Source organism: Heterodontus francisci, chromosome 17 (assembly GCF_036365525.1).
Source record: "Heterodontus francisci isolate sHetFra1 chromosome 17, sHetFra1.hap1, whole genome shotgun sequence".
NCBI lineage: Eukaryota > Metazoa > Chordata > Chondrichthyes > Heterodontiformes > Heterodontidae > Heterodontus > Heterodontus francisci.
In genome coordinates, this window is record NC_090387.1 from 26,298,440 (window position 1) to 26,324,195 (window position 25,756).

General features: G+C 42.1%; 2 protein-coding genes across 11 annotated transcripts in view; one reads left to right on the top strand and one right to left on the bottom strand.

The window, feature by feature from the left end:
- Positions 1-1,664, bottom strand: part of hsd17b2 (hydroxysteroid (17-beta) dehydrogenase 2) — a 111,486-nt gene extending 109,822 nt beyond the window's left edge. Inside the window, exon 1 of one of the 4 annotated variants that reach the window (XR_010976658.1) lies at positions 1,154-1,609. The gene's annotated coding sequence lies outside the window, so the exon portion shown is untranslated. Of the gene's footprint in view, positions 1-1,153 lie in introns of all 4 variants that reach the window. The other 3 variants (XM_068049177.1, XM_068049175.1, XM_068049174.1) reach the window with 3 other exon arrangements.
- sdr42e1 (short chain dehydrogenase/reductase family 42E, member 1) lies at positions 1,382-25,756 on the top strand. 7 transcript variants are annotated; one of them, XM_068049171.1, is made up of 4 exons: positions 1,382-1,687; positions 13,764-13,850; positions 14,292-14,387; positions 21,945-25,756. In XM_068049171.1, the coding sequence occupies exons 3-4, from the start codon at positions 14,326-14,328 to the stop codon at positions 23,041-23,043; spliced, it is 1,161 nt and encodes a 386-aa protein (XP_067905272.1). In that variant the 5' UTR covers positions 1,382-1,687; positions 13,764-13,850; positions 14,292-14,325; the 3' UTR covers positions 23,044-25,756. The 7 variants fall into 7 exon arrangements, with proteins under 7 accessions (XP_067905272.1, XP_067905274.1, XP_067905268.1 ...); XM_068049167.1 differs by having other exon boundaries at positions 1,384-1,687; positions 14,289-14,387; XM_068049169.1 differs by having other exon boundaries at positions 1,384-1,540; positions 14,289-14,387.

The window sequence follows — 25,756 nt, forward strand, 5'->3', positions numbered from 1 at the left end:
AGCTGACTCAGTAGTGTGTATAAACTGGGGATGTTGGCCGCCTCGAGGACTTGTGTTGGAGATACGGTCCTGCCACCTGATGCCAAGTATTCTCCGGAGGCAGCGAAGATGGAATGAATTGAGACGTCGCTCTTGGCTGACATACGTTGTCCAGGCCTCGCTGCCATAGAGCAAGGTACTGAGGACACAGGCTTGATACACTCGAACTTTTGTGTTCCGTGTCAGTGCGCCATTTTCCCACACTCTTGGCCAGTCTGGACATAGCAGTGGAAGCCTTTCCCATGAGCTTGTTGATTTCTGCATCTAGAGACAGGTTACTGGTGATAGTTGAGCCTAGGTAGGTGAACTCTTGAACCACTTCCAGAGCGTGGTCGCCAATATTGATGGATGGAGAATTTCTGACGTCCTGCCCCATGATGTTCGTTTCCTTGAGGCTGATGGTTAGGCCAAATTCATTGCAGGCAGCCGCAAACCTGTCGATGAGACTCTGCAGGCACTCTTCAGTGTGAGATGTTAAAGCAGCATCGTCAGCAAAGAGGAGTTCCCTGATGAGGACTTTCCGTACTTTGGACTTCGCTCTTAGACGGGCAAGGTTGAACAACCTGCCCCCTGATCTTGTGTGGAGGAAAATTCCTTCTTCAGAGGACTCTAATTCTAACCTCTTGATAATCGCTGATTTTAATTGCTACCTGGACCCTAAGCTCTGGAATTCCCTCCCCATAAACCTCTCTCTCCTCCTTTGAAGATACTTCTCAAAACCTACCTTTTGTCATCTGTCCTAAAATCTCATGTAGTTTCCTGTCACATTTTGATTCACTAGGCTCCTGTGAAGCGCCTGGGTACATTTTGCCACTTTAAAAGGTACTATACGAACGTAGGTTGTTATTTTGAATTCGCCTGAATCTCTCTCCCTCATTCCCCCCAACCCAGCCCCAACTCACTCGCTCGGTCCCCGCCTTCAAAGGCACATCAAAAGCCACCACTTTGCTGGCGCCTTTGGCCCCTCTACTCTGTGAGGCGCGGCCTGGGAGTGCATTTCACCACAATAAAGGATAACATTGGTAGCAGCCACAAGCCCTCAAAAAAGGTGCTGAATTTTCAGCGGAACCGAGCGAATTAATCACATTTCATCAATTCAGAAAACACCGATTACCGAACAAGCAGCGATAGCGCAAACAGCTGACTCCATTAGCGCAGCCAGGATACAGGATAAATACCGAGAGTGTTGTTAACAGCAGCGAGTTTAACAGCCAAATCCGCACATTCAACAGCGTTTATTTTGCCCGCCATCCTCGTCCGCCCGGAGAACCGCCTCGCGGAACTCGACAACCAACCGGATAAGGAGCCAGAGCCAGAGCCAGAGCCGCCGTCGCCGCCATCTTTAGTCTTGGCAGCGCTTCAGTTGGTGACCTGACTGGCGCCATCTTTGATCATGGATGTGTTGTTATAAATGATTTAGTTGCGGATGGTTTGGTCGGAACGGGATCCTCGTCTTTGATGTTTTGGGAACCTGTTTACAATGTGAGCGTTTATTTTGTAGGTTAGTAGTAGTCTAGACCATTCACCGACCAGTTTTCACGAAGCATTCTTGCGACACGTGATTTAGCGGGAAGTGACGTTGTCTCAGGCTCCCTGGAATGGCGCCATGGTAACAGGTTGGATCGGGTTAGCGTTGGTGACAAACCAGGTGAGAGGTTTTATTGGGAAAGGGATTACTATATTAGCCAAGGAGCAGTGTGTCCAAAATAACTGAAGGTAAACCTGCCGTTTGCTGGACGTTTCTCATCATAGAATTCTTCTTTCTTTGTCCTCCTTGTCTCGGGAGACAATGGGTAAGTGCCTGGAGGTGGTCAGTGGAGCAGCGCCTGGCGTGGCTATAAAGGCCAATTCTAGATTGACAGACTCTTCCACAGGTGCTGCAGATAAAATTGGTTGTCAGGGCTGTTTCGCAGTTGGCTTTCCCCTTGCGCTTCTGTCTTTTTTCCTGCCAACTGCTAAGTCTCTTCGACTTGCCACACTTTAGCCCTGCCTTTATAGCTGCCCGCCAGCTCTGGCGATCGCTGGCAACTAACTCCCACGACTTGTGATCAATGTCACAGGACTTCACGTTGCGTTTGCAGACGTCTTTAAAGTGGAGACATGGACGGCCGGTGGGTCTGATACCAGTGGCGAGCTCGCTGTAAAATGTGTCTTTGGGGATCCTGCCATCTTCCATGCAGCTCACATGGCCAAGCCATCTCAAGCGTCGCTGACTCAGGGTGTATAAGCTGGGGGTGATGGCCGCCTCGAGGACTTCTGTGTTGGAGATACGGTCCTGCCACCTGATGCCAAGAATTCTTGGCATTTGTGTTCATAGAATCATAGCGTTTAAGGCACAGAAAGAGGCCATTTGGCCCATCGTGTCTGCCGGCTGAAAAACGATCCACCTATTCTAAAATAAAAACAAGAAATGCTGGAAATACTCAACATGTCTGGCAGCATCTGTGGCAAGAGAAGCAGAGTTAACGTCTCAGGTCAGTGAGCACCTATTCGAATCCCATCTTCCAGCGTTTGTGCAGATTACAGCACTTCAGATGCATATCCAGACTCTTTTTGAATGAGTTGAGGGTTTCTGCCTCAATTACCCTTTCAGGCAGTTAGTTCCAGACCCCCACCACCCTCTGGGTGAAAAAGGTTTTCCACATCTCCCCTCTAATTTTTCTACCAATCACTTTAAATCTATGCCCCCTCGTCACTGACCTCTCTGCTAAGGTGAATAGACCCTTCATCTCCACTCTATCCAGGCCTCATGATTTTTTACATCTCAATCAAATCTCCCCTTAGCCATCTCTGTTCCAAGGGGAACAATCCTAGCCTATCCAATCTTTCCTCATAGCTGCATTTTTCCAGTCCTGGCAACATCCTCGTAAATCTCCTCCCCACCCTCTCTAATGCAATTATATCCTTTCTGTAATGAGCTAATCAGAACTGGTTAGGGCGGCACAGTGGCGCAGTGGTTAGCACCGCAGCCTCACAGCTCCAGGGACCCGGGTTCGATTCCAGGTACTGCCTGTGTGGAGTTTGCAAGTTCTCCCTGTGTCTGCGTGGGTTTTCTCCGGGTGCTCCGGTTTCCTCCCACAAGCCAAAAGACTTGCAGGTTGATAGGTAAATTGGCCATTATAAATTGTCACTAATATAGGTAGGTAGTAGGGAAATATAGGGACAGGTGGGGATGTGGTAGGAATATGGGATTAACGTAGGATTAGTATAAATGGGTGGTTGATGTTCGGCACAGACTCGGTGGGCCGAAGGGCCTGTTTCAGTGCTGTATCTCTAATCTAATCTAATCTAACTGCACACAATACTCAAGTTGTGGCCTAACCAATGAGTTATACAGTTCCAGCATAACCTCCCTTCTCTTATATTCTATACCTCGGCTAATAAAGGAAAGGATTCCATATGCCTTTTTAACCACCTTATTGACCTGTCCTGCTTCCTTCAGGGATCTGTGGACATTCACTCCAAGGTCCCACACTTCCTCTACATTTCTCAGTATTTTCCCATTAATCGTGTATTCCTTTGCCTTGTTTGACCTCCCCAAATGCATCACTTCACACTACTCCAGGTTGAATTCCATTTGCCACTTTTCTGTCCATCTGACCAGACCATCAATCTCTTCCTGCAGCCCACAGCTATCCTCCTTGCTATCTACCACATGGCCAATCTTTGTGTTGTCTGCAAAGGACTTGATCATGCTCCCTATATTTACATCTGAATCAATATATAACACAAAAAGCAGGGGAGCCAGTACTGACCCCTGTGGAATGCCACTGGAAATAGCCCTCCTGTCACTAAATCAGCCGTCAACAATTACCCTTTGTTTCCTACCACTGAGCCAATTTTGTATCCACCTTGCTGCATTTCCTGGATCCCGTGGGATTTTATTTTTTTAACTAGTCTCCCATGTGGGACCTTGTCAAAAGCCTTGCTAAAATCCATGCAGATCACATCAACTGCACTACCCTCATCTATCTTCCTTGTTATTTCTTCAAAAAATTTGATTAAGTTGGTCAAACAAGATCTTCCCTTAACAAATCCATGCTGACTATCCTTGATTAACCTGTTCCTTTCCAAGTGACAGTTTATCCTGTCTCTCAGAATAGATTCCAATAATTTGCCCACTACTGAGGTTAAACTGACTGGCCTATAATTAGTCGTACAATGTTAGCAGGTCTCCAATCCTCTGGCCCCACACCTGTATCCGGTGAGGACTGGAAAATGTTGGTCAGACCTTCTGGTATTTCCTCTCTTGCTTCTTTTAACAGTCTAGGGTACATTTCATCTGGCCCTGGTGATTTATCAACTTTCAAGGATGCTAGTCCCATTAATACTTCCTCTCTCCCTATGTTTATCACATCCAATATTTAACACTCCTCCTTAACTACAATATCTGCATCGTCCCCCTCTTTTATGAAGGCAGATGCAAAGTATTCATTAAGAGCCATACCAACATCTTCTGCCCCTACACGTAGATTACCTTTTTGATTTTTTTATGGGCCCTACTCTCTCCTTAGTTATCCTCTTACTCGTATTGATAAAACATCTTTGGGTTCACCTTGATTTTGCTTGCCAATATTCTTTCATACCTTCTCTTTGCTTTCCTAATTTCCTTTTTGATTTCGCCCCTCCACTTTCTATACTCCTCTCTACTTTCTGTAATATTGAGTTCTCGTTGTCGGACATAAGCTTTCCTTTTCTGCCTTATCTTACCCTGTAGGCTCCTTGACATCTATGGGGCTCTATATTTGGCTGTCTCACCCTTTTCCTTTGTAGGAACATGTTTACTCTAAACCCCTTGAATCTCCCCTCTGAATGTGTCCAACCGTTCTGACATTTATTTACCTTCAAGTAGCTGTTTCCAGTCCACTTTTGCTAAATCATTCCACAGTTTAGTAAAACTGGACTTGCCCCAATTGAGAACTTTAACTCCTGTTCTATCTCGGCCCTTTTCCATAATTATGTTAAAACTGACTGAATTGTGATCACTACCACCAAAATGGTCTCCCACTGCAGCCCTTCCATCTGCCCATCTTCATTTCCTAAAACTAAGTCTAAAACTGCGCCCTCTCTTGTTGGACTTGCTACATACTGGTTCTCCTGAATGCACCTCAAGAATTCTGCTCCCTCAATTCCAGTTAATTTTGGGGTAGTTAAAATCCCCTACTATTACTGCCCTATTGTTCTTGCACTTCTCAGAGATGTGTCTACATATCTGCTCTTCTATCTCCCTCTGACTGTTTGGGGGTCTATAAGTACATTCCCAGCAGTGTGATTGCCCCTTTTTTGTTCCTTAGCTCAATCCATATGGCCTCATTTGATGAACCTTCCAACATACCCTTCCTCACAGCTGGAATAGTTTCCTTGACCAAAATTGCCACTCTCCCTCCTTTCCTATCCCTTTCCCTAACGCGTCTGAAAACCCTGTAACTAGGAACATTGAGCTGCCATTCCTGTCCCTCCTTAAGCCATGCTTCTGTAATAGCTATGAAATCATACTGCCACGTGTCTATCCGTGCCCTCAGCTCATCTGCTTTATTTGCTATACTCCTTATGTGAAATTGACGGGTAAGAAAGGAGCAACCTTAATGAGACATCCCCCTTAACCTCCTGTAATCCCCTTGCACACTCTTGAAGCAAACTTCCTTAATATTCAGAGTACTGTTAGACTCTTCCTGTGCAGTTTCTCCTATTTACAGAGTGGCTTCAGGATTATTGGGTTGGTGTTCAGTTCCCAACTCGGGTTGGACGTATTGCTAGAGGTGTCGTCACCTGACCTCCTACTTACAACTGCCACCCACACGTCTGCCGATGGGAACTCAAAATGTCCATGCTTGCTGTACACTAAAGCCTGGCTACCTGACCTGAACCCAACTAGACCCAACTACATATGTCGGTTCGGGTCCGAAATTCTGAGTCCAGTATTCAGGCTCGGGTCGGATTGGACACTGCTTCCGGGAAGTCACGGGATCAGGCTTACCCATGATTCCCCACAACTCCAGCTGCAGGAATAGCCTTCTGCCAGAATAGACAAATGATATTTGTGTCGGCTCGGGTCAGGCCCGAAAAAAAATTAAAGGGCTCGGGTCGGCTGTGGTTGGGTCGGGTTTTAATTTTATACCCGAGCCAGGCTTTACTGTACATTGCCTTTCCACATCAATTGGAAAGTGAATAGGCACTTTGTTACCCGATTGGGAGAATTCTTGAGCATCAGTCAAACAGCCTTCCCCCCACCCTCTGCCTTGCGCCCAATATTTTTACAAAAAGTAAATGTGTTCAAAGAATTTTTTTAAAAATACATAACTTTTTATCATTCATTAAACTTTTATCCTGGGATGTGTGTGGCAGTGTCCTGGAGATTTGTCTTTAATTACTGGATTCTCCAGGGCAATTCTGGAGGGTTGCAAACCCTAGGTTGGGATTAGCATTTTAAACTTGAGGTCACTGCTGTCCTAACTCGTGCGAAGTACTGTTCACCTGTCACCCCTGTCCTCGCTGACCTATGTTGGCTCCTGGTTAAGCAATGCCTTGATTTTTTAAAATGCTCAATCTTGATTTTAAATCCCTCCATGTTCTTGCCCCTCCTGTAATCTCCACCATCCCACAATCCTCTGAAATCTCTGCACTTATCTAATTCTGGCCTCTTGAGCATCCTGATTTTAATTGCTTAACCATTGGCAAGCTGTGCCTTCAGCTGCCTAGGCCCTATGCTCTAGAATTCCCCCCGCCCCCACCCCCCACTCAGCCCCCCCTCAAACTGCTCCACTTTTCTTCCTGTAAGATGCTCCTTAAAACCTACTTTTTTGACAAAGCTTTTGGTCATCTGCCATAATGTTGCTCTATGTGGCTCAATGTCAGATTTTGTTTTGTAGTGCCCCTGTGAAGCACCTTGGGGTGTTTTATTATGTTAAAGGTGCTATATAAATATATTGTTAGTTTTCGAACTGTCATTGGCAATGCATTGTCACTGACGCATCCTTCAATTTATCATCTATAATGCAAGTATCTGTTATGGAGGCATGTATCTATTTACAGGGTGAAGGGAAATAAATTTTCCAGGTACACACAATAGAAACTCAGTTTGCAATGGAAACAAACCTTTGTACATGAATCCTTTGGACGGCATTCAGAAAAATACAGAGAAAGCATAAGTATGTATATAGTGAGAACAAAGGACTCTGATGGTTGTGTGTCTTTCATGAAATGTTAGTCATGTATGTTTGGGTATCAATTCTATGATACTTGCAGCTGCTTAGTTCTCCCATTAGATGAAGCTTCACCATCTCCAGAGGACTGACAGTATCACAACTTCAGTTAGGGAAATTCACTTTGTGTTCCATTAGCAAAGCTATGGAAAATTCACTAGTACAGAGAGTCAAAAATATAATTTATATACAAAATAGAAACTAGCTCCTGTACAAATACAATTTAGAAATGTAAATGGTGAGAATGCAGCGGTGTGGGAGGGGAAGCCGATATCCTTTATAAACAGAGTAGAACTGAACAGCTCCTTCAAATTTTATATGGAGAATGGGGGAGAAAAAGATTGACAGTTGTCCATATTACATTTTAGGAATGGACCTAATTTATGCGCAGAAAATCTGGCTGTTTCAGTATGACTGCCATAAATCACTTCAAATAGTCATTCACAATGAACTGCATTATATCTCTGATCCAGGACTTATTTTATGAATATTTATTGATCAATGTTAATATGTGTTAGTGCTGTATTTTGCATGTAAGAATCATCAGGCACTGGTGAGATTTTGCAAAACTAAGTCTGTAAATATATATTTTTTTTAAGTGAGTTGTTTGATTGTGGCGTTTACAAGCCATTTGCTTGACGTTAATAACATAATATAACATAAACCTTTCTAAGAGCACTGGAACAGTCCTTGTATTTCAATAACTTGCTGTATGCTCACATTAAGGTAGGGCCAACAGGCCCATTTGTGCTTGTCCCACTTCTTAGAGGACTTTTCTCCTGAAGTGATTTATGACTTTAACCCCTTATAGGACTAAACCAAATCAGGCATACATCCCTATGAATCTCCTTTAATCAAGTTCAAACCAGACAAATTCTTAGACACTTATTTGGGTCCAAAGAATTGTACTAGCTTTCCTTCAAAGAAAGAAAACCAACAGAGAATATTACCATCTTTCGGATAGCCTATTGTAATAATTATGGCTAAGTCATAAATATCCCAGATATTTAAAGGTCTGGGAAACTCTCTTCAATACATATCTCTCCACTTAAATCGACAGAGAGGGGGTTCTTGTAATTGTATACAGAAGTATACATGAGACGATTTATTAACTTTTATAGATTTATTAAAGAATTTAACTTGCAATAAACTTCTTAAGTGGATAAGTATATCACAATATCAAATATTACTGCGATGTAACACATATTATTTCTAACATAGAATCCAAAAGTTTAACCTTGCTAATGTACAGCAAAATTATCTTCGAATATCCATCAAAATTTAAAGTAAACTGTTTACCTTAAATGTCCCTTAGTTGAGAAGCGTTTGTTTGAGGATTCAATGCTTCTAATCTTTACTTTCAAAACCTCTAATTTTTATACTATTTCTAAGGTGTCATATGACCACTTAGCATATAGTTGCTACCTTTCTGTGTGTGTTTTTCTTGCTTTCAAAATCCATATTTGGTAGTGTCATTAACTAACTCTCCACTTAATGTTTTACTGGAAGCCCCCTGTTTTTTGAAGTTGTGAGCCTTTATCTGGTCAAAATGTTTATCATTGTGTTTACTTGGCCTCTTGTCCCTATAAGTCCATTTTCATTTATTGTTTTTATTATCTATAATTTCCTTTTTATGGTACCTTAAAGCAACCTCCAGAGCCGATTTGTCTGCATCAACAACCCCATTAACTAATTAAGTTTATTGCTACCTCTTATTGATGTCACACAGGATATTTCAATGTGTGTGTTTATCTTCCAATTCCCTGGCAACAGAAATTCTATTCTAACAGTGACCTTGAAATATTTAACTGTACCTTCTCTGTGAGTTCTAAAAACTGACCATTTATTCAATCTTTAATTCTAAAAGGTATAATGTATTAACTATATCTAAATCTTTCTTTTTTTCTTTCTTTTGGGCCTCCTTATCTCGAGAGACAATGGATACGCGCCTGGAGGTGGTCAGTGGTTTGTGAAGCAGCGCCTGGAGTGGCTATAAAGGCCAATTCTGGAGTGACAGGCTCTTCCACAGGTGCTGCAGAGAAATTTGTTTGTTGGGGCTGTTGCACAGTTGGCTCTCCCCTTGCGCCTCTGTCTTTTTTCCTGCCAACTACTAAGTCTCTTCGACTCGCCACAATTTAGCCCTGTCTTTATGGCTGCCCGCCAGCTCTGGCGAATGCTGGCAACTGACTCCCACGACTTGTGATCAATGTCACACGATTTCATGTCACGTTTGCAGACGTCTTTATAACGGAGACATGGACGGCCGGTGGGTCTGATACCAGTGGCGAGCTCGCTGTACAATGTGTCTTTGGGGATCCTGCCATCTTCCATGCGGCTCACATGGCCAAGCCATCTCAAGCGCCGCTGACTCAGTAGTGTGTATAAGCTGGGGGTGTTGGCCGCTTCAAGGACTTCTGTGTTGGAGATATAGTCCTGCCACCTGATGCCAAGTATTCTCCGAAGGCAGCGAAGATGGAATGAATTGAGACGTCGCTCTTGGCTGGCATACGTTGTCCAGGCCTCGCTGCCGTAGAGCAAGGTACTGAGGACACAGGCCTGATACACTCGGACATTTGTGTTCCGTGTCAGTGCGCCATTTTCCCACACTCTCTTGGCCAGTCTGGACATAGCAGTGGAAGCCTTATCTAAATGCTACCTAATTAAGCCTATTATACCTATAATCCATCACACGCCCCTCTTGACCCGTATAAAGGCGAACAACGAAAATGGGTTGTTTAAACTAAACAATGCCTAAAATATAAACATTCAATAAAATGTCATAACCTATTATGTGAAACAGGGCAATAATACAAAAGAGTACATTGACAGCAATCATAGTCCGTGTTTTTACATGGATCACCTAAATTCTCCAAAAATAAATCTTTTAATTCCAGTACAAAGTTCAGAATAAAACTATGCGAAGCGTCCACGATCTGAGGTCGCAAAATGTTCGATAAGCTGACTGTAGCTCAAATGTTGCACATCAATGAGCAATCGATGAAACCATGTGATGAGGTAGAGAAGGAAGGAGCCGTAGCTGCCGCTTGATCTTGAACCTATAAAGTCCTGTTGAGATAAAATAAAATGTCCTTTAGTCTATTGTCAGTCACATTCCAGCCAACGTCCTCATACCAGGAATAAAATGAAAAGAGCTTAACATCAGGGAATTCTGAGGTCACCTGGCTAGAAGTGTTATTCAGAACTCGAGTATCTTTATAACAGGTGTACTTTCCATTAGAAGCTAACTTGGTGATGCAAAGAAAAGCCATTCTGCCATGTTTTCCTTAGTACCATTGCACTCTTCCAATGTTATGATGAATAAGAACGTTACTTCCCCTCCAAATGTCACTCAGGGCAAAGGCAGTAAAATGTCTTATTCCTGCTTCTCTGCAAGAAATCGCATAGTGTGAGGTGTTTAAGCAGTAAGACATCTCTGGCATGTCACATGCATTGCTTCCATACAGAAGATCTTAACAAAAGAATCTAGCAGTACCTTAATCCTTGCTTTACGCAAGAGCAAGTCCCATCACTCAGAATCTGCAGTACTTCATTCCTGTCCCACAGTGTTTCTTCTTCCGTTGTTGTGACTTGACTATCACTCGTTGCGCCGTGTGTGGTTCCCTGTGAAACCAACCTTTGAGGCACTGCGAGACCCTGCGTGAGTGAGGAGCATTTATTGACGCAGTTGGTTTCAGTTCGATTAGTGTCGTTTCTGATATCATCCTCCAGGCTGGGTCCTGAAAGACAGTGTATGACTGTACCTTGTACTGTTCCTCCATTCCTGTACCCTTCAGGACACCTCTTCAGGTTGTCTATAGAGACAATTTTAGAAGAGTGCTTGCCATTCGGCTGATTAGCAAATATTTTGACAGTTCTTTAATTAGTAACAGAATGGCCGGAATTTTACGCCGCCCCAGCTGGTTGGATGGTGGCTTGGGAGCGACGTAAAATAGAGCGGCAGGCTCCGGGAGGCCTTCCCGCCCCACTTGCACCTCCGGACAAGTTTACGGCGGTCAGACGGGGCGGGGGGGTGAAGGGCTGAGGGTGGGAAACTGCCCGCCTGCCCGAGGCCAATCAAGACCCTTAAGTGGCCACTTAACGGCGACTTAAGGGCCCTTGCCTGCCTCCAGGGGTATTTTACCCGTGGCAAGCGGGCCTGCTGGGGACGTGAAAGGCCGCCCAGCAATAGCTGGGGTGCTCGATTGAGGGCCACTCCCGCCTCCCAACGCACCCCCGGGACCCAAGACCCCCCCCCCCCCCCCACTCCCCTGAAATGGCCACTCCAGCCTCACCAGGAAAGGACCGATCTCCCTGGTGAGGCATGCCCCTGCTTACCTTCCCTCCTCGATCCATGGCATCGGCTGGGCTGCGTGATTGGCCGGCAGCTCACTGAGGCGGGACCTCCTCCCTCAAGTGAGTGGAAGTCCTGCCTCGGGCCAATTTAAGCCCCGGGGACCCGTAACATACAGGACGGATCCCCGGGCTAGGTGGAAGCGGGTTTGCCACCGACTTACATGTCGGAGTCCGGCTCCCATCCATCCACCATAAAATTCCGGCCAATGTATTTGAACGCGTTTCTTCCACTTCGGTCTCAAACCAGGTTTCTGTTCAAACTTTCTCTCCTGAACCCACTCCCTGGTTACAGGTTGCCAAGCTTTGTTAGTTACCTGTTTTTGTCTATTCTTCTCTCTGATCCTCTGATTAATTTCATGAATTTGATCTGCTATTTCTTGTTTCAAATCTAATTGTTGCTGTCGAGTCAAGGAGTCATAAAGCGTAGAGGCAATAAAAGAACTGCGTGTAAATGGTGTATGCATTTCAACACCATACATTAGATAATACGGTGTTCTAGGGAGCACTGTCCCTGATGCACAGATGGGAACATTATTTTGTGATAACTGTACTTCTGGAATGATGGTGGCCCATTTATTCCCTCTGATTCTCAACAGTTTGGTCAATAGCTTTCTTCCTGGTTTTTACATTCCACCAGTCCCGCTAACTGCGGATGACGTGTTGTGCTGTGCTCTAACCCAGTCCCCCTTTGCACACAATAGCCTTTGAAATCCTTGGAAACAAATCATCAGTGATTTGTTGATCAAATTACATGGTTCACAATTTGCCACATATATTTTACAGACTTTATATTGGTGACCAGGCATGTTTAAAGGAGTCAGTTTGCAGAATGTTGTTCGGGCACCACTATGTGCCTGACCTATACCCTCGTGAGCTTCTTTTATAAGCTATTCTCGTTTGTGACTAGGGGGGTACGTCCCAGACACCCTTGGGCAACTTAACTAGTACAATAACAGTCAGGGTCTCTGAATAGAAGTACTTTGATAGATATTCTTTTGGGTTCTCTTTCTATTCTAACAGGGACCTTGAAATATTTAACTCTGCCTTCTTAAAGGGGAATCTCAGTGAGTTCTAAAAACTGACCATTTATTCAATCTTTAATTCTAAAAGGTATAATATATTAACTATATCTAAATGCTACCTAATTAAGCCTATTATACCTATATTCCATCACACTCCATTCTGCTGCCCTTTCTGTTCTCAACCTTTCAACTCCTGGGAGAGTCAGAAACAAAGATCTAGTTTAGAATATTAGTTTAAGTTAAGTCAGTAAAGTAGGGCTGAAGGACATAAATTTAAAATGGATGAAAAGTATAATTCAAACTAATATTAGGAAAAGCTTCTGTAGTCAGAATGTTAAATGTTTGGAATAATCTGCCAGGCAGCGTAATATCAGTAATGTTGGGGACATTCAGAATGCAGGTGGACGTGGTAATGGAAGAGTTAAGGTATTAAGGGGATGAACATCACTGGACTGAATTGCATTTTCTGGCCCTTGACTTTTCTTGTGTTGATATGAGACGAGATGTTTTCGTATTTCAGAGCATACTGTGATGTGGAGAAGAGCCCTCATCTATTTTCAGTGTAATGGTGTGTGTAACTGGATTTATTGTGCTATGCTTTCAATGGCATAATGGGATCACAGCAACTAGTGGATATGTAGGAGGATTGGTGTGTCATTGCAGTGGAAATTTACCAGTATGTTTTGATTTACTCAGAAAATACAGGAAAACGTGCGTTTTAAAGCAACAGTGACGTCCTGCGGGAGCTATAGTGATAGGTCGTTGATAGGTTTTTTTTTGATCTGAGTGGTTTGGACATAAGGTCTGTGTACAACAAAATGTCTTTGCCATCTGCTTGAGGTAGTAAAACAAACCCTCAAGTAATATACTTTCTGATTTAATGATTTGGCAGGTGTTGAATTTTGAGGTGGCCATTTAAGGGAAACAATGTTAGTTTATGGAGAGAAATGCTTCAATCCTTGGAAAGTATAAGAAGACTTAACAAATGAAATATTGGTGCCATTCAAGTTACTGTATGCACAATGAATGTGACAAGATGCAGGCATTGAAAAGTATTTTCCTGTGTACAGTTCCAGTAGTAGTCTTGATCTCAAACACTTATGCAGGTAATCTGATGGAAAATACTAATTTTTTTTTCTCCTTTCAGACTACACCTAAACTCCACCTCCCATGACATTGCTTACAGTTAGTCAAAGGACACATTTGAAGTTTGATATCTGAAGTGTGACTGGAAGTAAGTGTAATGGTTATAGGAAGTGTGCACTATACGCAATATCTTTAAGATTAACAAGTAGTTACTTATTGTTTCTGCGCTTTTGGAACATTGCTTTTATAATCGGGTATATAAAGTATGATTTTCAAAAATAGTTCAAAACAAATTTGTTTTCTGAATCACAATCTTTGCTTCTATGTCTTTTAAGGAACACTTCTTATTGCCCCGTTATTAAAAACAGTTGCAAATCAGTTGGAGTTTTAGTTCATTGTGTTCAAATAATAGATGGATTATCAGGTTTGACATCTCAATTTCCATAGGTTTAAATTTTTGTTTGGCTGATAGGGATCTAACAGACACATTTCGGATAAATTGCTTTGTTCTTCTATATTGCTGTACTTCTAGACATTGTGATTTGGTTTTATCTTCAGTACAGTCATCTTTAAATTTTATTTTCAGCAGCCCACCATACTTTTAATCACTTAGCCTAAAATAAATGGAAACCTCAGCAACAGAAACGATCCTGATCACTGGCGGGGGAGGTTATTTCGGATGTAGGTAAGATCAATCATTATGTGGTATAAATTAAATAGTAAATGCACACAGGACTAATGTCTTAAACTTCTATTTGAAACTGGAACTGTTTTATCTCTGTGGGGAATTGCCTTTAAATTGTGGAAAGCAATAAACCCAATTCAAAATTGCAGCTGTATGCCATTTTGCTTCTGAACTTTCTGTTCAGGCGGAATCTGTTACCACTAATGAAACAAAACTGGACAATCTGAAATGAATTTATCCCATTAGCAGGGGCAGAGTGGCAAAGCAGCATGAAATGGATTGCAAGTTAATTGAAGAATGTGTTCTGATCATTCATGTCTTTCATGCAAGATAAACCAGTTTGTCGGTTAATAATAATCAGTCCGCCTTCTGGGTAATGGGAGAAACATACCTGTTGACACCTGCATAAACACAGAATCCAGTACACAAAAATATGATTGTTGAGGCCCCTGGGTCATGATACTGTGTAACTAGATGTTGGGTGATAAAGGTACTCTACAGGTTGTAGTCCATCATCTTTTGTAGATGGGAAGGATCCTGACCAACCAGGTTGTAGTAGATGCAAACTCTGCTTACTGGAGTGACAGCTAACATTGAATCACTGAACCATTGAACAGCCCTATGAACTGCCTAGCATAAGCTGTTAGATAATATAAAAGTCATCACTGCAATGATGTGAAGATTTAAAAAAAACAAAGGGATGCACAAATAGTAATGTGAAAAGGCAATGGTCCACACATACAGAAGTTCTGTTTCTGATGCATCTTGATTCTCACTATTGCCCTCCCTTGCCACTTATATTCGTTTGCAACCTCACTAAAATGCATTCAGTCTGATGCAAAGTATATCCCCAAAGAAGTCATAACCAGCGTTCCCTCTAAGCTGCGCAGTTGTGCGGCCATGCAGCAATCATGAATGTGCCGTGCAGGGGACTGACAGGCTGCGAACAAGCAGTGGTCTCTTTATGATGCGCACATGCTCAGCAATCTTAAAGGATCACACAGTCCAACAAACAGGCTGTGCACAGCGAAGGGACATCGGTCATAATCTATTTCTCTTTGTGGATGCTAACTGACCAACATTTGTTATGGATGAAATTATATCTTCTGTAAAACTCAATACAGTATTTAGCTGTGAAACATTCTTTTTTTGCTGCAGCTAATCTTGCTATAGGCCTGCTCTAGACTCTGAATAATGGTTGAGATTTGCAAATGTGCAGTTGCTTTGTAGCAACCATTTAGGGATAATTTCTGTGGATATCTCAATGCTTCCCTACGCTTAAGATGGATACCTGGTGATACCCGTGCAGTCAGAAAAAGACAACTGTTCTATATTTAAAAAAAACACAGCCTTTGCTTCAGTGGCAGATACAAATGCCTTATTCAATGCATCAATAACAAAGTAGTGTCAGAATATGTACAATACATCTGCACAGTCATTTATGTATACACTTCAAATTGGTTAAATTTGCATCGCTCAGACATTATCCCAAATTTGTATTTGTTGAGGGTGGCTTAATTAGAGTGCTAAAGCAAAATACTACAGATGCTGGAAATCTAAACTAAAAACAGAAAATCCTGGAAATACTCAGCAGGTCAGGCGGCATCTGTGGAAAGAGGAATAGAATTAACATTTCAGATCGATGATCTTTCGTCAGAACTGAAATTTCTATTAGAATGCTATTTGCCTTTTTCCTCCCAATGTTGGGAAGTGCCTTACCTCTATTTCGGCAGCTCCTGTTCAAGAAAATTAATAAAGTACAATGTAACAATCTGGATGGAATTTTATAGAGAGATTGGTATGCTGGTTCAACAATAAATCGAGTGTTCAGCAATAATAAAGACCAATGGAAATGTTTAAATATAAACAGCTATATCTGTTTTATTGGTGAATAGACATGCGCATCATGTAGATACAGACTCTTCTGCGTAGTTTACTAATTAACCTCACTGTTTTCAGCCAAAAATCTTGTAAAAGATCTTGGCAAAATTCACTCCAGTATTTGACTCATCCTCTTGTTAGTGATCTGGAGTTTTTTTCTTAATTTGTTCATTGCAAGGCCAGAATTTGTTGCCCATCTCGAATTGCCCTTGAGAAGGTGGTGGTGAGCTGCCTTCTTGAACCACTGCCGTCCATGTGGTGTAGGTGCATCCACAGTGCTTATTTGACTTTTCTCAGTTTGATACAACGGAGTGGCTTGCTGTGCCATTTCAGAGAGCAGGAGTTACATGTAGGTCAGGCCTGGTAAGGACAGAAGATTTCCTTCCCTAAAGGCCATTAGTGAACTAGATGGGTTTTTACAACAATCTGGTAGTTTCATGATCATCAATACAAAGACTAGCTTTTTATTCTAGATTTATTAATTAATTGAATTTAAATTCCCTCGGTGTCATGGTGGGATTTGAACTCATGGGCTGAAATTTATAAGCGTGCCGCAAATCGCAGCAGCGCGTTCTGGTGTCAGTGGTCTTCAGGTGTGCATGCGCAGTCTATGAGCCCCTGTGATATTTCACGCGGGAGCTCATTTAAAAGGAGGGAGCAGAGCAGCTGCCCCTGATGACATAGAGGGGGCGGGGGCTCCATCCCTGGTAACAGCGTCCGGCGCAGGCGCTGGCGCCATTCGTAAAGGGCTTCAAGTCCTTTGTGTAAATTTTCATGTTTAAAAGTCCCGCTGCACATGTTTCAAATAAACTTTTATTCAAACCTTGCACCTTGTCTCCCACCCAGTGAGTTCTCAATAAATAAAATTACCTATACCCTCGGAAACCAATTTTTCAAATAACGAACTTTAACCCCCCCCCCCTCCCCCCACCTTCAGAACTTTGACCCTCAACCCCTTCCCACCATCTCCACAACCACTCCGAATGGAGTTCTGAAGGCACAGGACTTTCGGCTGGCAGCCGTAATAGCGGCACGGGACGACCGCTGGGACAAGTTGATTTGCGTCTTTTTAACTTAATTTTAATATTAAAATGAAGGCCCCGCCACTCAGTGGCGGGAGGCCGTACCAAGGCCTCGCCGCTACCAGTAAAATGCGGCGGGGCCTTGTCGGCGTCGGGGGTTGTGGCGGTCCTCTCCTGGAAATAAAGGGCATACCATCTGTTTTATACATATTGGCTTGAGTTTTTTCTCACCTTCTATATTATCCTTGGATTTGATTAACCCCTTTTTTTCTTTATTCTTTATTTCGTCTCGATGTCAGGCTCTTGAGTTGTGCATTTTGCTATAATGTACAATTTCTGCTTTTATCGTTACAGTTATGGCTCATCTTGATGGTTTTGTGAATGGATTAATCAGTGTTCAGGAGTGAATGCAGGAGAAATTATCCAATGAGCTATACAGTTGAGGGAGGTCCTAGGTTTTATTCTTGTACTAATCTCGTTCAGGATGGTGGCAGAGTTCTTTGATTAGATAGGGGAAAGTCATCCAGGGCTCCCACTTCTATCCAGTGGCCCCTATTGGAAATACATTTGTATGGATATTGGATTAGCACAGGTTCAGACTTGGCTGTGTTACTTCCTGTGGTCAAAAAACTTCATGCATGAAGAATGGCCACCTAGGAGGAGTATTGGAGAGTGCCTAGACCTGTGAAACTGAAACTTAATGAGACGTCAAAACTTTCAGGAAAGTGATGTTAAAGAAAAATTGGAAAGCATTTGTTTTGTTAAATGATGACTGCCTGAAGGGTTGTGCAACAAATTCAATAACTTTCAAAAGGGGATTGAAAAGGAGAAATTTGTAGGGCTATGGGGAAGGGGCAGGGAAGTGGGAATAATTGAATAGCTGTAGGAGCAAAAACATGCACCATGATTTTATACATTGGGGAATTACCTTTCTATCTCCACAAGATTTAATTTTTTATAACTGACTGGGCTTTTACTCCTAAAGAAACTTTAGGCACAAACCAAGGTTGTTTAAAGAGAACAATCATTTATACACTATAAAATTGACATTAGGATTTGAACAACAACTTTGGATTTATGCACAAATTAGAATTTCCTAAACAATACACCTTCTGAATTCCCAAAATGCATAACCTTTTGGAAATCCAACACCTATCTTATACTAACCCTATAATGAAAGTTATATACTCATGGTTGGCTCAAGCTTGCCAGGAAGATTCCAAGTATATTGATGGATACCTTTGTAGCGTATTGTGGCATTATCTTGCAGCCTGTGAAGCAGATAACCTGGCTATCTGTAAGCTTGCATAAGCATGAAGCTGGGAAGTAGCGAGCAGTCAGGAAGGTACTAAGTGAGGTGGTGACTCCAGTAAGCAGTTGCAATGGAGCTGTGTTTCTCTTTTTACTTTGTATTTTGCCTAGCTTTAAAAGATCATTTTAACACAGAACCTGACTCCTCAGGTTGTCTCAAAGCACTACTGAACCAGGAAGTGTAGTCAGTGTTGTAATCTAGGAATGTGACTGCACTTCAGAGAGTGCTTCACCAGCTGTGGAGTGCTTTGGGATGTTATGGAGGATGCTATACAGATGCAAGTTCATTCTTTCGTTTGTTCGTTCTTTATTACCCAACCTTTCTTGCCATGAAGCCATTAAGAATCAATCACATACTCTGGGACTGGACTCACATGGTGGCCATGAAGGACATCAGTTAGGTTTTTACTATAATACAGCAGCTTTCTTGGCCATTTTCTGATGCCAGAGCACAGTTTATTTAGTTCATTGAACTTGGCGGTGGGATTATGAATTCATGATTTCTGGATTGCTAGTTCAGTACCGTAACTGCTAGGTTGTGGTAATGGGGCTGTTACAATTATAATGTAACTACTTTTGCTTAACAGAATACAGGAAAATATAGACAAAGTTTATAAGCATTTGTGCATACTTAAATGTATATTTGCAAATAACCTAGCATGGAAAAATATTTTTCATATTACATAGAATCTACAGCACACAAACAGACCATTTGGTCCAACTGGTCCATGCCAGTGCTTATGCTCCACACAAGCCTCCTTTCACCCCTCTTCATCTAACCCTAGCAGCACATCCTTCTATAACTTTCCCCATCATGTAAGTATCAGTGCTTTCTTGGAGGTAAAGGTAGATAAGGAACTCCTTGTAATAACTTCATAATGCATTAGAATGTACTTTACACTTCAGTAAACTGACCTACAAAACTACTTTGAGATATGAAAATGCAAACAATGACAAGCAGGTAAAGACCCTCTGGTCCGTCTAGCCTGTCCCACGCAATTGTAATATCCTGTGTTTCACAATATATACACTTCTCTACCCCACCCGGAACTGGTCTGCTATTCTCTGGGAGTGTTTACCTTCAAGTCCTGTGCCACAGTATTACTATTCCTTTGGTCCTAGATCAGTCAGTGTGACATTCAGCTTCATAAGCACAAGAGAAGAAACACGCCCATTAAAGGTATAAATTCATGGTCTCTCCCAGAGATCATCAAAAACGTCATCAGAACATAGCAGTGTTGATACTATTACAAATACCGATTGAAGTCACTTTGTGCCATCTAAACTAATGAGTTTCTGAGAGGGCTTGACAGGATAGATGCTGAGAAGCTGGCTCCCTTGGCTGGAGAGTCTAGGATTCGTCTCAGGATAAGGGGTTGGCCATTTAAGACAGAGATGAGAAATTTCTTCATTCAGAATGTTGTGAATCTTTGGCATTCTGTACCCCAGCAGGTTCTGGATGGTCGGTCATTGAGTTTATTTAAGGCTGAGATTGATAGATTTTGGAGTATAAGGGAATCAAGGGACATGGATATAGGATGGGAAAATGGAGTTGAGGTTGAGGATCAGCCATGATCTTATTAAATGGTGAAGCAGGCTTGATGGGCTGTATGACCTGCTCCTATTTCTTAAGTTCCTTATGTTTCTATGTTCAATACCACCCACAATTGATTGACACTTCACCTGTTTTCTCTCAATGTTCACAACCTAATGTATGCAGGTGTTCAAAATATCCTCCAGTCAGCCTTGATTCATTCTTGTTGCTTTGATGATCTATCCTGTGCTATGTGGTCTTTTACCGTGTGTCCACAATGTAACCAAGTTAAGTTAGCAGCTGTTCAAATGACCTTTGAGTCCTTTCCCTTCTAACTCTGTCTTGGGTAGTGTCATGGGATCTTTTATGTCCACCTGAACTATTAACCTCTTTCAAAAAATGGTGCCTCTGACTATATAGCACTTGATCAGTATTGCACTGAAGCGTCAGTTAAGATTATGTGCTTGTATGTTGGAGTGGGGCCTGAACCCACAATTTTCTGACTCGGGTGACAGTTTTTAAAAATTTGTTCAGGGGATGTGGGCGTTGCTGCCCATCCCTAAATGCCCTTGAGAAGGTGGTGAGCTGCCTTTTTGAACCGCTGCAGTCCTTCGGTTGTAGGTAACCCTCAGTGCTGTTAGGAAGGAAGTTCCAGGATTTTGACCCAGCAACAGTGAACAAATGGCGATATAGGTCCAAGTCAGGATGGTGTGTGGCTTGGAGGGGAATATTTAGGTAGTACTGTTCCCATGCATGTGTTGCCCTTGTCCTACTAGGTGGAAGGTACTGTCAAAAGAGCCTTGTTGAGTTGCTGCAGTGCATCTTGTATATGGTACACACTGCTGCCACCGTGCATCGGTGGAGAAGGGAGTGAATGTTGAGGGTGGTGGATGGGGTGCCAACCAAGTGGACTGTTTTGCCCTGGATGATGTCAAGCTTCTTGAGTGTTGTGGAGAGGCAAATGGAGAGTACTCCATCACACTCTTGACTTGTGCCTTGTAGATGGCGTACAGGCACTGGGTAGACAGGAGGTGAGTTACTTGTAGCAGAATTCCCAGCCTCTGACTTGCTTTTGTAGCCACAGCATTTATTTGGCTGGTCCAGTTCAGTTTCTGGTCAATGGTGACCCTCAGGATGTTGATAGGGGGGAGGAATTCAGCGATGGTAATGCCATTGAACGTCGAGTTGAGATGGTTAGATTATCTCTTTGAGATGGTCATTGACTGGCACTTCTGTTGTGCAAATGTTACTTACCACTTATCAGCCCAAGCCTGGATGTTGTCGAGGTCTTGCTGCATCTGGCTGCTTCAATATCTGAGGAGTCGCGAGTAGTACTGAACATTGTGCAATTATCAGCAAGTATCCCCACTTCTGACCTTATGATGGAGGGAAGATCATTGATGAAGCAGCTGAAGATAGTAAGGCCTAGTTCACTACCCTGAGGAACTCCTGCAGTGATGTCCTGGGACTGAGATGATTGACCTCCAACAACTATAACCAACTTCCTTTGTGCTAGGTATGACTCCAGCTAGTGGAGTGTTTTCCCCCAATCCCCGTTGACAGCAGTTTTGCTGAGGCCCCTTGATGCCATACTCTGTCAAATGCTACCAATTGAACCAAGTTGACATCTGTAATTATAGGAATTTGTAAAATACATGCACAAAAATTCTGAAATCTGTTCCAAATGAGGTAAACTTGTATCTGTTTTGAACCCCGATTTATAATTCACACATGTTCTGTACAATAATTGTATATTAGTGACCTATTCTAACAGTTGTACGCTGCCTATTACTTTCTTTTCTGTTTCAGATTGGGCTGCGCCCTGCACAAGATAGGCAGAAAGGTGGTCCTCTTTGACATCCACAGACCCATACAGCAAATGCCTGATTCAGTGGTCTTTATAAAGGGAGATGTCTGCAACTACCTGGAGCTAGAGGCTGTGTTCAGGAATGTAGACTGTGTTTTCCATTTAGCTTCATATGGCATGTCTGGAAGGGAGCAGTTAAATAAAAAACTAATAGAGGACATCAATGTTAAAGGGACAGAGCATGTGATCCAGGCCTGCCTGAGCAATGGGATTCCAAGACTGCTTTACACAAGTACATATAATGTTGTGTTTGGAGGCCAAGTAATTAAAAATGGGGATGAATCGCTTCCTTATCTTCCACTGCATCTTCATCCAGATCACTACTCGAGGACCAAATCTTTAGCAGAGATGAAGGTGCTACGAGCAAATGGCACAAAGCTAAAAAAAGGCACTGGTGTTTTACAGACCTGTGCCCTACGTCCAGCAGGCATTTATGGACCTGGAGAGCAAAGACATCTTCCGCGAATAGTTAATTATATAGAGAATGGACTCTTCAAGTTTGTATATGGGGCAGCAGATAGTCTGGTAGAATTTGTTCATGTTGACAACCTTGTTTCTGCACACATACTGGCATCGGAAGCTCTAACAGGAAGAAAAAATTACATTGCTGCTGGCCAGGCTTATTTTATCTCTGATGGCAAGCCAGTGAACAATTTTGAATTTTTCAAACCATTAGTGGAAGGTCTCGGCTACAAGCACCCCACAATTCGACTGCCACTCAAGCTGGTTTATTTCTTTGCCTTCCTCACTGAAATCATTTTTTTTGGTGTAGGCCGCATTTATAATTTTCAGCCATTTCTGACTCGCACAGAAGTCTATAAAACAGGAGTCACTCATTACTTCAGCCTGCGGAAGGCTAGAAAAGAACTAGGGTACAACCCCCAGGAATATAATCTGAGTGAAATAGTGGAGTGGTTCAAAACTCGTGGTCATGGGCACAAAGTAACCACATACAACATTAAATGCTTTATGTGGGACGTGATTTATTTAATATTGCTGTTTGCTGTTATTATGTCTTGGCTTCCAGTAGTTTCAGCATAGTATTCATGTTGTTTGTTCCACTAGACATTTCTTGTCTTCTGACTGGATTTTAATTGGGATGGTTTGAAAATAGAGACTGCAACATGAGTCTCAGCATGTTGCCCCTTTTAACCTGACTGCATAACATGTGACAGACCAAGGTGCAAACGTCTAGTTCAGTTTGCAAGTTATTTAAATATGGCATCATGCTGGGTCCTGTATAGTGATCTGTTTCTATGTTGGGCAAATAATTTTACTGTTTTTAGTTTTAAAACATTTTTTTAAATGAGGGAAATTTAAAGAAACGGGGCTTTCGCCACATGGCATTAAAGACGATGTAATGCCTATCTTGTCCTCTGCCACCAAGTCACCTTTCACGTGCATACTGAAGAAAACCAACTCTGTACGTCTCCTTCATTAATCTAAAGGCTGTTCCTACATTCTTCAACTGTCTAACACCAAGATCTAGATGAACAAAAATTTCCTCCAATTTTAATGTTAAAAAAAAAAGCCCAAGACATCAGGGACAATTTTAACCCCCACAGCACAAATTATGTAAGCGGGTAGCTAAAATTGCTCATGGCCATCCACTGTTGAGGTCCCGCTCTCTTCCGATTAGGGAGAGGACAGACAATTGTTGGAATGTGGCGTGGTCCTTAATTAAGTATGTAGATTAAGCTTCAGTGATGTCATCAGCACTGCGAGCAGCTTTGACCTAAGGGGTGTGTTGGCAAGCAGTTGGGAATTCGCCCTCAGGGTAGCCTAGTGAGAAGAGTAGCTGGGGCCAGAAGAGGCATAAAAAGGCAGTTGTTTTTCCTTCGGTTGGTCATGGCATGCTTCAAAAACAAAGGGAAGAGGAAATGCTTTGGAGGTAAGGTAGTAGTTGGTGATTGAGATTGGGCTTTCTTTTTAGGAGTGGGTGAGTCTGGTGGCTTTGAGAGGAAGTGGCTGAGGAATTTGAGCAGTCTATAATGTCTCAGCATTGGACTGAGGAAGGGTAGTTGACTAATCGGAAATTATGATGAGAATGTGTCAACAAAACATGAGATGGATCCTGTGGAGGAATTCAATCTGATGAGGACTGGGGTCCGGTTAGAGAAAGAGCTCTTGCATGGGACAACAGCCAACAGTGTTGGGGTTTGTCAGGAAAGGTGGGGGGGGTCTAGAGTGGGCTGAGACAGCTGAGTAGGTTGCCTTGATTTTGCAACAAAGGAGCTGGTTCATAACAGAAAATTGAAATTGCCATTGCCCTCCAGAATGTGTGTTGAGTAACAAGCTGGTTTGACCTGCGTGACAGAAAAGCAATATTTCATTGGTTTGAACCCCTTTTTTTTGTTCCTTTGCATTTTGTCTGTCAAGTTTATGATGAACAGGTTTATATGTATAAATATGAAAATGAAAAGTTAAAGATGAACCGAGAAATTAATCAAATATTTTTCTAACAGACTGAAAACTACAGGAGTTCTTTAAAATAGTGATAAAGCAAGAGTTTTGGAGTTATCTGAACAAATGGATAACATTTGGGGTATTAACTTAAATATGAAGGTTATTTGTATTATAATTCATTTGTGAAGATATTCACAACATGAAGCACTTTACTCTTCATACTGAGACTTGTATGAAAAGGTTTAAGTGGTTTGAAGGTTAAATTCCAGTTAAATTAATGCTATATTGCAAGTCTCTATAATTCTGCAAAACAGGATGACATTAAATGGATGCTATGGTGACATAAATTATGATAAATGAGATATTACTTCCATATATCGCTTCAGCATGCCTCAGTGCTTCTGATAATGAATTGCTATTTGAATTGCAGTGCTTTTTATGTAGGCAAAATGGCAGCCATTCTGCACAGCAGCATCTCACAAGCAGCCAGCAGATGAAGTACCAGTTGATTTCTGTTTGGGAGGAAGAATGTTGATCAGGGCAAACCAGGAGAACTCTATACTCTTTGGTGGCATGAGATCCTTAACTAAGAACAGGAAACTAGGATCTGCAGCGGTGCAGCATTCACTGAGAACTACACTGTCAGTCTAGATTATGAGCTCAAATTATGTCAGAGCTTGAAACTAATTTTCCTACTGAGAGGTGAGCTTGTGTTACTGAGACAAACTGACAGGTTGTGAAAAGCAAAGGACTTGTTAGCCTGTAGCAAGTAACTCTCCCTCAATCTTCCACAGACTCTGCACGAATTTACATTTATACATAATCGTATATTATGATTTAAAACAGAAGAGCATTCAGCCAGTTAAACAGTGAGAGATGCTGAAAAATTAAAACTTATTTAGTATAACATATTACCAGGGTAATGGGTATTGGATAATTCTTTGTTTTATTTATCAAATATTGTAAATCATGTAACTGTTCAGCTGAAATGCACATATGGGTATTGGTCTTTTTCAGATCCTTACTTTAAATTCCAAGCAATTTGTCTTAAACTGTTTTTGTGAACTAGAAATGATGGAATTGAGACAGTGCCCGTATCACTGATCACGGTATGTACATCAGTGAATTGAAACAGAAAAGTAATTTTAAGTGTGATCATTTAAAGATCTTCTTTGGCATACTAAAATTGAATATTGTTTGTGCAGATACAATGCTGTAATTTTTTTATATGATTGACAAATGTATCTACTTTTTTTGTTTAGCAAGTTAGTTCTGGTAATGTACATTTTTTGTAAAGATATTTGTATAGATACTTTTATTACTAATAAATATATCTAATGGACATGAT

What these genes read in the sequence shown, in the direction of transcription:
- sdr42e1 (XM_068049171.1), top strand. Translation starts at nt 14,326, where the DNA reads ATGGAAACCTCAGCAACAGAAACGATCCTGATCACTGGCGGGGGAGGT. An exon ending in GGAGGTTATTTCGGATGTAG is followed by an intron (nt 14,388 to 21,944) that starts GTAAGATCAATC and finishes TTTCTGTTTCAG; the next exon opens with ATTGGGCTGCGCCCTGCACA.